The sequence below is a fragment of the Cibotium barometz genome, chromosome 9, assembly GCF_041138505.1.
Source record: "Cibotium barometz isolate CiBa-2024 chromosome 9, ASM4113850v1, whole genome shotgun sequence".
Taxonomy (NCBI): domain Eukaryota; kingdom Viridiplantae; phylum Streptophyta; class Polypodiopsida; order Cyatheales; family Cibotiaceae; genus Cibotium; species Cibotium barometz.
The window spans coordinates 9,988,452-10,002,437 of record NC_141054.1 but is presented as its reverse complement, the minus strand read 5'-3'; the positions used below and the strand labels follow the sequence as shown (position 1 = coordinate 10,002,437).

Sequence of the window (13,986 nt, the reverse complement as noted above, 5' to 3'; positions counted from 1 at the left end):
AGATTGTTGGGCCTGCTCCCTAACCAATACCCTTCCAAAGGTTATGCGATAAAACCAATTGAACATCTCTTGTAGATAGTTTGTACGTGTTCCTCCTACAGAAGCTCCACCTCTATGTCTTGTATTTTTGAAATAAACCCCTCTTGCTTTATAATGTGATTTCTCCATCCCTTGGGTACTCCACATGGAGAATATGGGTTTGCCAAGCTCCACTTGTAGTCAATCTTGTGCAGTATCCTAACAAGCCAAGCTCTCCTTCACCAAACAAATTGCATAAAAGATGATAAATTGCGGAAAGGAGGATTTTCTCTTAATGGAGGGTCAATTGGATAGAGATGCCCATCAACCCAAAGATCTACATTTTTCTACTTAGCTATCCTACGAGCTTGGACGGATTGTGCATCAGTAGGATGGGTTTTTTTAGAGCTGCCATACTCTTCAAGAATACAAATGTGTAAATCAACCTTCCGTTTTCTAGCTTCACAAGGGGCTACACACACACAGCTTGCAAAGGCTCCATAGCTAAGCAGAGGAAGAAGCTAAAGCAGAGAGATCCTCGTAGGGGGAGAGAGAGAGAGAGAGAGAGAGAGAGAGAGAGAGAGAGGGAGTTAGTGATAGAGACTGTTAAAACTTTGCTGTTGCTCTGCAGGTTTAACACAAATCCGTTTTTCTAAGTAGAAAATGATATTTTTGATATACAAATATACTAACATGGATTTTTCATCAATAAATTACATTTATGAGAAAAATTAAAAAATAATAATTTTTGGGGTCCCCACAATTTCGGGATCTCATGGATGTAGTGGTTCCTGATAGTTAGTTATGTTTATGGGGTTGTGGGAAGACCTGCTGAGACAGTTAGTTATGGATGTACTGGCTCCTGTGAGACAGGCTTCTGACATGACCCTTGAATTACAAGCTTTTTGGAGGGAAAATTTTATTTTCATCATACATATTGGTTGGGTGGTGTTTTTTCCACCTCAAAATATAAAAAAATAAAAAATACTTTTTTTAACTTTTTGGGGTCCACCTAAATACGAGAATGTTTTGCTGATGTGGAAGGGAGATATGGTGGGAGTTAATGAGAAAGGAGATTTCAAACTAACAAGAAAGATTCAATTTGTAGAGAGTGGAGATAAAAAATTCAAAAAGTATGAGAAAAGTCAAAAAGTAAGAGAGAGAGTATGAGAATATTCCCTTTAAAAAGTGAAACTAGGGGGTATGGCTGATGTGGCAAGGCAAAAAATAGGGGTCATCATAGCCTTTGTCTCCCTTAAGCCCAGCTTTTTAAGCTCTAATCCCTTAAAATTAGGAATCCTTAGGAGGCCCTTTTTGGGTCCAAAAAATTCCTAATGCCCTTGTGAATTAGAATAATTGTCTATTCTTGGAATGGTTGTGCATGAAAAGAATGGCCCTAGGGCCATTCGTGCTTTAGTTTAATCGGGTGCCTATGCTTTGGTTTTCTAACCACTCTCTCTCTCTCTCTCTCTCTCTCTCTCTCTCTCTCTCTCTCTCTCTCTCTCTCTTCCAGATGATATATTGGGATTTCTCTCATCTTGTGCTCTAGTTTAATCAAGCGCCTCTGTTGGGGTTTAATTAGGGCGCATCCGCGGTTTTAGATAGATTAAATTTTTTTGGCATGTATGCCCATGCGTCCGTGTGGTATGGTTTGATGAGGTTTAACTTACATGCATTAAATTTTCTTCCCGTTTTGTTTTTTGTTTTGTTGTAGTTAACTAGGGTTTTAGTAGTGTGTTGTCTCGCAGTAGGTATGTGCTATAGAAATAAATTTTCTTATGATGCCTCGTGTTTTTGTGTGTCTATCTTAGGTGGCTTCTTCATGGCCTTGTGTCCTTAGTGATGATTCTTCTGTTTTGATCCTAGATGTTGTGTTTTGTTGTGTTTGGGTGCTGCCCGAACTCCTTTCTGTTCCTAGACGTTGTGTTTTGTTGTGTTTGGGTGATGCCCGAACTCCTTTGTATGATCCGTGTCCTTCTCCTATTGTCCGTTGACATGCACACCTGGCAAAACTCCTATCCATACTCCTCTGTTGGATGCTGGTGTTGTCCATGCAGATAGATGGACATGGCAAAGCTGTCATGGACACAACTTTGTTGTGCTAAACCTGAATTCACACCTTGCATTGCTCCTTAAAATGTACATCTAGAGTCTACTTGTGTGCGTATTGTAACCCCTCTTGAAGGAATCCAAGGCCTACAAAACCTTCGCTTTGTCAAAAACAAAGCAAGGTCTGGTAAATCTAGTGAACCTCTGAAAGAGAAGAAATCTACATGTGATCCCAGCGTGAATAAGAAACCTATGTCAAAAACTAAGCTGCTGGAGCTCTCTATCACTGTTGGCATTGGCAATGGTGATATGGACCTTGTGTATTGCAAATGTTTTAGTGGCATGTTTGTATTAGAAAGGGTTGGAACTATGAATCACCTCCATTTTTAGATGTTAGTAAAAATCTTTTCATCCTTAATCATTTATGTTAGTAAAATGATTAAAGACATCTTGCTTGGGATGTCTCTAAATTTGTAGGAGGGCTACAGAGCTTTGAAGCAAGTCCGCCTCCACACATATGAGGGCATGTTAAGTTATTGTATGAAAGACTTGCACAAGCCACACTTCAGATTTTTCAATTACAATATCTCTGCTGAAGAAATAACTAGGGACTGTGAGCAATATGCGCTATATAAGCAAGGGGGTTTTAAAAACAAAGTATTTTTAACTCTCGTCAATGTGTTTGACGTGCATATGTCTACATGGCTAATTACATCTCGAATAAGCTAAGGGCCAACATGGAGTTTACTTTGTTGTGAATGCTCCGCACTGAGAAATATTACCCATCTACACACTGGATCATTCCTAAAGTGGGGAATGGAATGGATAGAAAAAGGGTTGCTAATGGTGCTGTTGTTGGAAAGTGATGAAAATCCCTCAAATCACTCAGTCTGTTGACGTTGATGATTTTTTTTTCATGGATCGTCTAGGTTTCAGGTACTTCCTAGATGTAGACACTAGTGGAGTTGAAGATGAACAACCAGAGAATAACGATGGTAATCTAGGATCAAAGCATCTATTACATGTCAAAAATCGCTCTCTTTGGGACCCACCAAATATGAGAGAAGCAATAGAAAATGTTCATGATTTTGTATCTCTACACCCCAAGAAACAAGTGGAAGATACTATCTTTAGGTAAGAAATTTTAAGATATACGTATGACCATCTTTTGAATATGTATTTTCATGATCGTCGTTGTATAAACCATCACTTTTATCGTTGTAAAAATTCTCGCTAGTGTTAATACAAAAATATATTTTTTGTATAATTTTCTTGCTTCAAAAGAATGGAGAAAATGTAAATTTTTTTGTATTTCATACATTATTTGTAAGTCATTTAATTCATTTCAGATTTAAGATGGCATTTATATTTTTTTTTATTTTTTATGCTTTTTAAAATTAAGTTTGTAAATTATTATTTATTATCCTTACCTTTAGTTAAAGCAAGGTTTGAATTACTTTGTAATAACCTTAGAGGTTTAAATTACTTAATTATTATTCCCAAGAAAACTTTGTAATAACTTTAATGAAACAAAGGTGAGGCAACAATTAATTAATGCCCACACAAGTGGGCATTAATTAATTAATGACAAAGGGCTAATAAGCACCTCTTTAAGCTTGAGGATTTGGAATTCATTATGGGTTTCTGTAGATGGGTACATGCATTTTCCCATAGAAGGTCAGCGTCTCACAAGAGGGTGATGAGTGATGGAGACAAGGTTAATAATGCTACTAATTCAACATATTTAAAAAAAAAAAAAAGAGAAAGCAAGGCACTAAAGTAGGGGGTAGGTTTGGCTTTTTGTAAAGTAGGGGGTAGGTTTGGCTTTTTGTAATGCGGAGACATTGGGATAGAATCAAGCTCTCCACGCTTTTTTTTGGGATCCAAATATGATGATGTGGAGGTTGGTCACAACCGAAGTTGTTGGCTGATCTGATCTCATCATTGCATAAATTTATGGTGGGAAACTGGAATCTGCCAAAAAGCTTAGATTCTATCACGTCGGCAAACTTGGTGTTTGGCAGCTGCACCACACGGGAGGCCGCCAAGCTCGCACGTGCGCACGTGCGTGCATGGCCATGTGGACAACGCGTCGAACTCAATATACATTGGATTGTACAAAGCGATGGAACCTTGCAACAACAAAAGACAAAGGTGTGTAGAACAAAAAGGTGTGGTTTGATAGTTTGCATTGGACAAGTACATTAAAGTGAACTACTAGAGGCCTTGTGTGTGTGTGAGAGAGAGAGAGAGAGAGTAACACCCCACCGCCTGGTTGCTAATTACTTGTTAGTGATTTGATCAGAGCCTTGATATTTCTTTGATCAAAGCCTTACTGCCCAATCGTAATTATTTCTTGTTAGTTAAGTAAGGCTAATTACGATTGAGGGCTAATCGTCTGGCTGTAATCACAAGGGCTTGCTACCGTTTGCTCGATTTTGATTGTGATTATGAGAGATCAAAGCCTTCGTACAAAATGCTAATAGTTATTTGTTTGTGATTTGTGTCAGAAGCAGCATCAGTAATCAAAGGTTGATTCAAAGGGGTTAAAGAGGAGAAGAGAGACAATGGCTAGTAAGCAGCTTCTTCTGCGTATGCGTTGTCTGCGTTCACACAAGGGCGGACAATACCGTGGTCTCTCCACGGTGTCTTCTTCTGCAGCAGCTTCTGCCCAACAACAACAGCCTTTGGTCCCGCAAATGCCCCCTTTTGATTACACACCTGCCCCTTACAATGGCCCGCCCGCCCACGAAATCTTGGAGAAGCGCCGCCGCTACATGAACCCTGGCATCGTCCTCTACTACAAAAAACATGTATGCTGCTGCTGTGTGTGTGTATATATATATAATAGGCAATATTATATTATATATGTATATATTAAATTATATCTGTGTTTAGGAGCCTAAGGTTAAGTTCTCAAATCAGGCCGTAATCATAGGCATAATTGCGATTTAATAATATAAATAACAATTAATTTCCTATTTGAGACTTTACAGCCTGTGATATCCAAGACAAATGTCACTCTCATTTATAGAAAGTAATTATATTTGCCTTTTCTAATTTAGTCTTAGACAAGTTCACACTCAAGTCATTTCATTACTAATTTGCTAATTCACTATTTACTTGGCTGACTGTTTTAAGGTTTTCTCGATCAAAAGAGAGTAAGTAGTATCTACGTAACCAAGCTTTATTTTCCTTTGTTACTAGCATTTTTAGTTGATTAAGGGCAATGATTATAGCAGTTAAAAGTTGTGAATTAGAAACATGATAATGTAAGTTGCTTCGTCGGAAGAGATGGTTGATGTGGTATATCCTCTCCTCTTGTGTTGCACACTAAAGATGTTGATGCACAAATTAGATTAAGATAGAGGAAGGGTGATTAATGCTTTTGTGCTGCATACTGAGTTTGATCACTTTTGAAATTGTTGAGGATTAAGATCGTGGAGAGAAAGTAGTTCCTTTGTTTTCCACACTAGGTTGTTTTTTTGAAAAGGGATGTTGATGCAAACATTAGACTAAGATAGTGAAAGGGGAATTGATCCTTTTGGGTTGTTCCTAATGTTGATGCACGGATCAGATTAAGCATATGAAGGGGAATTTGATTTATTTTTCCTAATGTTGATGCCACATAATAGATCAACATAGTGGAGGGGAAGATGCAATACTTGTATGACGAGAGTGGGAGGAGGTACTTGGATGCGTTCGCCGGGATCGTGACTGTGTCATGTGGCCATTGCCATCCGGAGGTGGTGGATGCCATTGTTAAGCAGACCAAGCTCCTCCAGCACACTACTACCATCTATCTCAACCACGCCGTGGGCGACTTTGCGGAAGCCCTTGCACAAAAAATGCCAGGCAACCTCAAGGTATGTTCAATTCATTCATTTTTAGTTTTTTCACATGTTCTATGTACACTAGGTTAGTGTCAAAAGGTAGTATTTCTGTGTAGTTAAGTAAAGTGCCCTCAAGCTGAACCTTGATTTTGATATATAGAAGCTTTCAAGCTTCTATGTAATTTGCTTTTCCTCTATGTGCCAGATGAATTATCGATAGGATAAACCTTGAATCTTAATGTATAAAAGCTTTCAATCCCAATTCCTCTATGTACCGTGTAAAATGGTATCACGGTTTCAACATGGTTTACCATTCTTCAATGTACTAGACAATAGGATAAACCTTAAACATTAGCGTATAGGATCTTTTAATCCCAATCTCTACATGTTCCACATATAAGCCTTTTAGAATGGTTAGCATCATAACCAATATGATTTTAGTTCCAAGTTTAAGGCATGCCCATTCCTCTAAGTAGTGATTAACATGTTAAAGAGGATAACACCTGCAATGTTGATGGAATTAGGAGTATAACTATAGTGGCATTCCATGAGTTATCAAATACAAGGCCATGCCTTTGTAGAGCTGATCTATTTCTTTTTGTTTTCTTGGAAGAGGCAAAATTTGAATTATTAGAAATTTCTCTTTTTTTTTTTCCCTTTCCTGGACTTACAATTTTATATTTTATTCTTGACGCTCATGTGTTGGATTCTGTTTTGCAACAGGTTGTGTACTTTGTTAACTCAGGGGGAGAGGCCAATGACATGGCCTTGATGATGGCTAGGCTTTACACCGGCAACTATGACGTGATTTCTTTAAGAAACTCATACCATGGCTTGAGTGCAGCCACAATGGGACTCTCCGGCCAGCGCATCTACAAACATGGGATCCCACAGGTGCAAGAACTTCCACCCTCCCCTTGAGTGGATCCTTCTGTAGTCGCAAGGTCCCGCCTGGGGGCAGCTTGCCAAGAGTACAGACTGAGAACAGACCGAGCTTATTCAACAAGATTTAGGCTTACCTAGAGTATAAATTGAGCTTAATCAAGAAGATTTAGGCTTAGTTGGACTCCTTGCTCTGACTGGGTTCAATGGTTATGTCATTTGAACATTAAACTTAGTATTTGAAAGGAACCTTTTGTGAAAAGTTGTTATATAATATAAATCGCTGGTTACATATCAGGCTTTTGAAAGAAACCTTATCCTTACGTAGTTATTATTATCATTTTCATGGAGCAGAAATTAATGTAGGTTGCAATAAGGGTTGGGTCACATATAAATTTGACAAGCAGGGGTTTCTTACAGGGCTTTGGCGTCCATCACGCATTGAATCCCAATCCTTACAGAGGTTGCTATGGATCTGATGGGCCAAAATATGCAGCAGATGTTGCTGATCTGATTGAGACATCAACGAGTGGTCGAGTTGCGGGTTTCTTTGCAGAAACTTTTCAAGTAAGCCTATTTATCCATGTAGTATTAACCAAGTAGTGTTAATAAACTTATTCTCATGCTTTAAGCAAGTACCAAAAGTCTGTCGAGTTTCAAGTAATTTAAGCATTTTTAGTCTTTAAAAATCCAATGTTTAGAACAGAAGCATGAAATTTATTTAATGTATATGCAGGGAGTGGGAGGGGCAGTGGAGCTTGCACCTGGCTATCTACCCATAGTCTATGATACAATTAGAAAAGCTGGGGGTGTTTGCATTGCTGATGAGGTGCAGACGGCCTTAGGCCGCTTGGGCAGCCACTATTGGGGCTTTGAAACCCAAGGCGTTATACCAGACATTGTCACCATGGCCAAGGTAACTTATGAGCACTCTTTGTATTCCTATTTTTCTCCTAGGTGTTTACAGATATGAGGAGTGCCCATGCCTCATGGACTCGGGAGTCTCCTGCCTGTTGGATGGGTGAGGGATGTTTCTAAGGACACTTAGAATCCCTTAGAGTGGGTTCATAAAAAGCACTTGCCCCCCTTTTTTGCAGGGCCTAGGAAACGGGCTTCCTGTGGCGGCAGTCGTCACAACACCGGAGATTTCAAGCGTGTTATCACGTGCGCTACATTTCAACACTTTTGGGGGGAACCCGGTTTGTTCTGCAGGAGGGCATGCTGTTCTGAGGGTCTTGGAGAAAGAAAAGCGTCAACAACATTGTGCTGAAGTGGGCACCTACCTACTCCGACGACTGCATAACCTGAAAGACAAATATGACAGTAAGTTGAGCCTTTATGTAGCCCACTTCCGTTTTCGTGCAGCCAATGCAAGAAACTAGGGACAATTGTGTGGTAGTAAGGGTGTCTCATAGCGCAGGTGAGAATCAATGTACTTAATGCAACAAAAAATACAATGATCGTTACTCACTGAAAGTTAATTGGCAACCGGCGCCAAATGACATGGACTAGGAACACTCCTTGTCCTTGCTCAGCCACTCCCCACCAAACATATGATCTTGTCAGGCTTTGTCAGTTCTTCGAAGCGGTGGGGTTGCCTTGGGCCATTCTGCACCCATTAAACAATCTTGTCAGGGCTTCTCAGCTTTTCGACAGGGCGGAGCTTCTTGCAAAGATCCTATGTAAGGGCCTTTACAAACTTGAAAGAGAGCAACAAAAGAAAAAGGTCGCCATGAAGCATTCCTATGGAGTCTCCTGCCCATCACACCCAGATGGCTTCAACAATGCCAATGTAACCACAACCACCCTCAAGCAATCTTCAGTGTGTAATCCATTTGTTGCTAAATGAGTTGCCTTGGTCTTTGCCGTCAGACAACTTGCCTTCATATGGCCTTTTTTACCGCAAGAGAAATGCTCACCTGAAGACTGGGTTTAACCATCACATCCAAGTGTGTAAAGGCTTCAACTTTTCATACTTTCTACTAAGCATTGCCAATGCAACCACAACCACCCTCAAGCAATCTTCAGTGTGTATTCGAGTTGTTGCTAAATGAGTTGCCTTGGTCTTTGCCTTCGGACAACTTGCCTTCATATGGCCCTTTTGACCGCAAGAGAAATACTTGCCCTCCCTAATGTTCTGGAGGATCTGCTGATGCTTCTTATCCTTCTTCGGATTGGGTTCACCCAAAGACTAGGTTTGGTCTTGTGGAGCCTTCTCAAACTTTGTTTTATGCCTGGAAGCTTGCTCATAGGTTTTTGTGGTCCAGACCACAATGAATCATTAATAACCCAAGAGTCACTTATATAGTGCTTATTGTTGCTATAAATAACAGTCCAGTCATAAATATGCAATAACCTTGGATTTATTAAATCTAAACCCTAGCCACCCGAAGCCGCATGCTTTCCCTAATCCCAGGGCTCCCCTAACCTTGCTGGATTAGTCCCTAACCCCAAGGTTAGTGCTAAGTATGTAACACGCATTCACCAAGCTCTCATTGGCACCTGGGTGACATCGGGCATCTGCAGAGAGGGGCAAGTGCGGGCAGAGGGGCCCGGAAGTCAAGAGAACAACACCCGCTGTAGGAAAAAAGACTGATAGAGGCAGGGGATCGTGACCTACTGGGGATGGTATTCGGTGAGACCAAAAGCACCCGGAGGGAAGGAATTCCAGCGGCCCTGGAAACTATGGGGTGGCGAGCGAGCGGGGGGGGGGGGGGGGACTCAGAACCTGTTCCAGTGTACGACCAATCATTGAAAGGAGCACCATGTACTCTTTGGGGAGCCCAGGAAAGCATACGGTAACCGCGAAGCCACTAGCTCCTCCCAAAGGGTCCGAATCAGGAGAGAAGCCACGGTGCCAACGGCCTAAGAACACCTGTGCCTCCCAAGCCAGTATCTGGCTCTGTGCCAGGATGCCATCACCTAGAGCTGTCGAGTTGAACTCGATTCTGATGCAACCTTTGCCTATGAACTGGACATTGGTAATCTGACCATGCTCTCCCACAAGGGTTGACTGTAAGAGATCCCTGATCCGGTCTGCTGCCGATGAGCTTGCAGATGAAGGTGGCCTCCAATGAGGCAATGAAAGAGGCTAGGAGCTGGAGATCCACTGTGGAAAAATGACACTGGGAAGCGGTCTTGTCCAGGGTTAGATGGAGCGTCTGCCATGGAGTCCTTTTGGGGGGAACAACCAGAAATGGTGTGCGAGGGCCGAAATGCAAGACTGGGAGCAGCATGGAGCCAAGGAAATATGAAAAGAAGATGAGAGGGAGGAGGCTGGGGTAAGAGATAATATTCTCACCGCAGAGCTGGAAACAAGAGCCGTTTGTTGCTATTTCTTAATTGATAGTTTCCGTGAATATCTTCAAAGTGGCTTTTATAAGTTAGTACATTTTAAAGTAATGCTTGCAATGCAATCTACAATCAAGCTCTTTGCATTTCTCAGTCATTGGAGATGTGAGAGGAAGAGGTCTAATGATTGGAGTGGAGCTAGTGCGAGATAGACAAACCAAAGAGCCAGCTAGGGAAGAAACGGCTGATCTTTATGAGAAGATGAAAGGTATCATTACGAAATCTCCATTTGTTTATTTGTTTGGAGGGTGTTATTCCAGTGCATTACAAAAGCACAATCTCAAGGGGTTGTGATGTGTGCTTGGCCGGTGCATTTTATGCAGATCTTGGAGTCTTGGTAGGAAAGGGTGGTGTGTATGGAAATGTCTTCAGGATAAAGCCTCCCATGTGTTTCAACAAAGAAGATGCAGGTATGCTTTACTGTGGTTTTGGGGTCTTTACAGAGGCACCTTGTGCAGGGATGGACAGGCAATCTCCCCTGTCCAGCCTGCAAGGCAAGTCTGTAAATCCCCTTAGTACTGTTTGTGAAATCATGCAAGAGTTATATTTGGCACATTCAAGGTGCATAAAGTAGGTAATTTATAAATCTTTACCTGCATTCCAAAGAGGTTGACGTGGCAAGCCTCAAGATCTCTCTTCATCCTACTGTCTGCAGATTTTTTCACTGATGTCATGGATTATGCAATGTCAAAGATGTGAGCTAAGCTACACACACACACACGGCCAGGTACGACTTTTAACATGTCTTCTTTTCCATTAATAGATAAGAATTGATAGCAGCCTCAAAGATCTACATTTGATTGAAACTATTTTCCTTGATTGACATGGCCAGGTACTACTTTAAAATGTCTTCTCATATTATCCATCAGCAAATGAAAATTCATAAAGCCTCAAAGATCTACATTTAAGTGACACTTCTATTAATCGATACAGACGTAAGGCTCTTGAGTATTCATCAGAACCCTTAAAAGTATCCGTCTTGACAGATATTGACATTATAAAGTCTCACTATCTGTAATATAGACTCCGGAAAAACACTTATCAATTACAGGAGTCATCTTCTGTACTCTCCCAAAAGTCATGTGGGGGGGGGAATTCAAAAAAAGGAGAATTTTGAAGCTTTAATTACAATTACTTGCAGAAGTGTATTATGTGTATGATGTATACACATCCTCATGCTGTCTAAAATGGTACTTGTGTGTGTGTTGTATTGTTTTTGTGTGTGTGCATGCGTGCCCGCACACACGAGAGAGAGAGAGAGAGAGAGAGAGAGAGAGAGAGAGAGACAGATCAAGTTGGTTGTTTAACATATTTGGTTCTGGTGTTGGCCCATGATTGATGTGCTCACACAAGTGGATGAACCAGAGCGGGCATATTAATAGCTTCAAGGCTTCTAAAAAAACACCCCATCTCTTGGACCACCAAGTGTATTATCTAAACATAGGCCTGCTGGGGGAGTTAGACCAGCAAGATTGCTCTTTGCTTATAGATTCCTTACGGGCAACCCACTGACAGGCAGTATCCAGCCATGTTCCTTAATGCCATGACTCTTTGCTACCTCTTGAAGCTACCATTTTACTCGAAACTCCTGAAATAAGTTTCAATGAGAAATCCTCAACTAGTACTTTATCATAATCCGAATCTACATAATGCCTACTTTTACCACAAAAATCAAAGCTTCAAGTAGACCTTTAGCTGGAGCAAATTAGGATAAGACAAGGCTCAAGCAAATCCTCTATGCAATCCTGGGTTTCCATGTTTCAAGAGCCGATAGATATCCCTTTTGGAAGATGATGAGCGGTAGACATGATTGTCAATGTAATGCTGCCTCCTCAATTAAGGTCTACCGTGCCAAAATCCTTTATCAGATTGGATGCAAGCCCATACATGCTTGCCCATTTACAACAAATATATGCAAGCCCATGCTTCCCCATTTACAACAAACATTCCTCTCAGCAAGGGTATAGCTTTGCATCTCGATGTTCACAATCAGAAATTCTACCAATAATGCTTTTCTTTCATGGGACCCTGTCTTGCACTCAAAGCCACCATTATTTGATCAAGCACTGTGTTACACTAATTTGCCCAGTGCAGCATTGATAGAAAACTTGGCAGTCTTGGCCAATTCCACAAATCTTGCTGTCTTATACGTCTATTTGCAAAGCAGCTGATTTCGGACACCATATCAAACCGAACACTTTGATAAATAGCACATCGAGACATGATGGTGATACTAAGCAAGAAGACATAATGAAAGGACGGATGAATAGAATTCACAATGAAGGAAAAATAGAATAGATTTTATGATTCAATACATAGTGAGCAGATTGACCCTTGCTTTCAGAGCTTCCAAAACATATTGAACCATCTCCGTCCAGCTGCCAACACCAGTACTACCATGCCAAATCTGTACACCTGAACATTGGGGGTCGCAGAAATTACTGTCATTTAGATCGACAGTCATCTGTTTGCTACATAATAGCATAAGAAACAGTGTGCTTCACAAACTAAAAATGTGATGCAAAAGTTTTATCATGTTTTACAAACCAAAACATGAAAAAGGGAGGGATCTCCATTACCCATTCGCATGCACGGGCACAGGAGTCTGCCCCATCCATCTTTTAGAGTTTGACTTTTCCATTAAGGGGTCAGTGCATGTTCATGCTGACCATCTATCAAGAATTCCAAATAGACAACCTCCTCTAGGGGTGGAGAGATGATCTTCTTCATGCTCTCTCTTTGTTCCATCGTGACCATGTACCAAAATGGAGGGCAACAAAGTCATCGCCCGCTACCTTGCAAATTGTCCCCCACGAGATCTTGCGTAACACCAAATAAGGGGGGATGTCTGCAAGGGAGATCTCCCCAGCCCATTCTCATGGACAGATCTTAGTCTGAGAGAGAGAGAGAGAGAGAGAGAGAGAGAATGTTGTTGCCTATCCCCTCCTCTTCAGGGCAAGACAAACAATCATGATGGGCATATGTTTGAGAGATAGAGGATCCTTCGTGTGCGCGTGCGTGTGTGAAAGAACGAACAAAAGAAAAAGAAGAAGAGATGAGATACAAAAATACCCGTGTAACTCTTTGCCCGGTCTGCGTACAGTTGGTAAGAGAGGACAAGCTACCTTCCCCCTCTTTTGCACGCGTTGTCTCCAGTGGGCTCTTTCTCGCTCACAGAGTTCATGCCAAGCTCCCGTAGGACCTCGTCACTAGTCTCTCTCTCTAATGAGCTCGCTTTAGCCACGTGTTGTGAGTTGGATTGATATAGGATATATTTCTCAATTAATCATGAAATTATCCCTAAGTTTTGATCCTCCTTAAACTAGATTTGTTTCTTGTTATCAGAGTCTCCTCGGGCCGCCAACGCCACCGTAAGCACGACGAGAGGCATAGAATGCATGAGGATGATGGGTTTGGAGGATACAAACTGCAACCATGCGAGAAATATTGGGGGCAAAGTGACTCAATGGTCCTTCAAAAATGGATCCGTGAGGTGGAAGAATATCTAGAAATGAATTAGGTGGTAGAGAGGCATTGGATAAGATCGCCTCCTGTTTCCTCACGGGTGATGTTTTCAACTGGCTCCTAGCCGTGGAGAAATGCGGTGAGGGTGACACCTGGAGGTCTTGGGGTGAATTCAAGAATGATATCATAAATACCCAAGATGCAAATGATGGCAGGAATACTATGGGGGAGTACCGATCACAGAGGTTGAAGAACTAGAGTGCTCCCAACCACATCAATGCCCCGTGTGGGGGGAAGTGTAGGCATCTCCGCGATGCATGGCAACACATCTACAACTGTTTTGCACTTGTATTTTGCAGTAGAGAAGAATGGTGTAAAGTAGAACATT

General features: G+C 41.4%; 1 protein-coding gene across 5 annotated transcripts; it reads left to right on the top strand.

Moving 5' to 3' along the window:
- The first annotated feature begins 4,251 nt into the window (after positions 1 to 4,251).
- LOC147635247 (alanine--glyoxylate aminotransferase 2 homolog 1, mitochondrial-like) lies at positions 4,252 to 11,274 on the top strand. 5 transcript variants are annotated; one of them, XM_086802467.1, is made up of 11 exons: positions 4,252 to 4,355; positions 4,578 to 4,880; positions 5,703 to 5,933; positions 6,624 to 6,794; positions 7,203 to 7,349; positions 7,519 to 7,698; positions 7,880 to 8,105; positions 10,228 to 10,341; positions 10,457 to 10,543; positions 10,789 to 10,860; positions 10,966 to 11,274. In XM_086802467.1, the coding sequence occupies exons 2-10, from the start codon at positions 4,635 to 4,637 to the stop codon at positions 10,830 to 10,832; spliced, it is 1,446 nt and encodes a 481-aa protein (XP_086658593.1). In that variant the 5' UTR covers positions 4,252 to 4,355; positions 4,578 to 4,634; the 3' UTR covers positions 10,833 to 10,860; positions 10,966 to 11,274. The 5 variants fall into 5 exon arrangements, with proteins under 5 accessions (XP_086658593.1, XP_086658597.1, XP_086658594.1 ...); XM_086802468.1 differs by having other exon boundaries at positions 4,336 to 4,355; positions 4,581 to 4,880; XM_086802470.1 differs by having other exon boundaries at positions 4,339 to 4,355; positions 4,590 to 4,880.
- Positions 11,275 to 13,986: the final 2,712 nt, after the last annotated feature.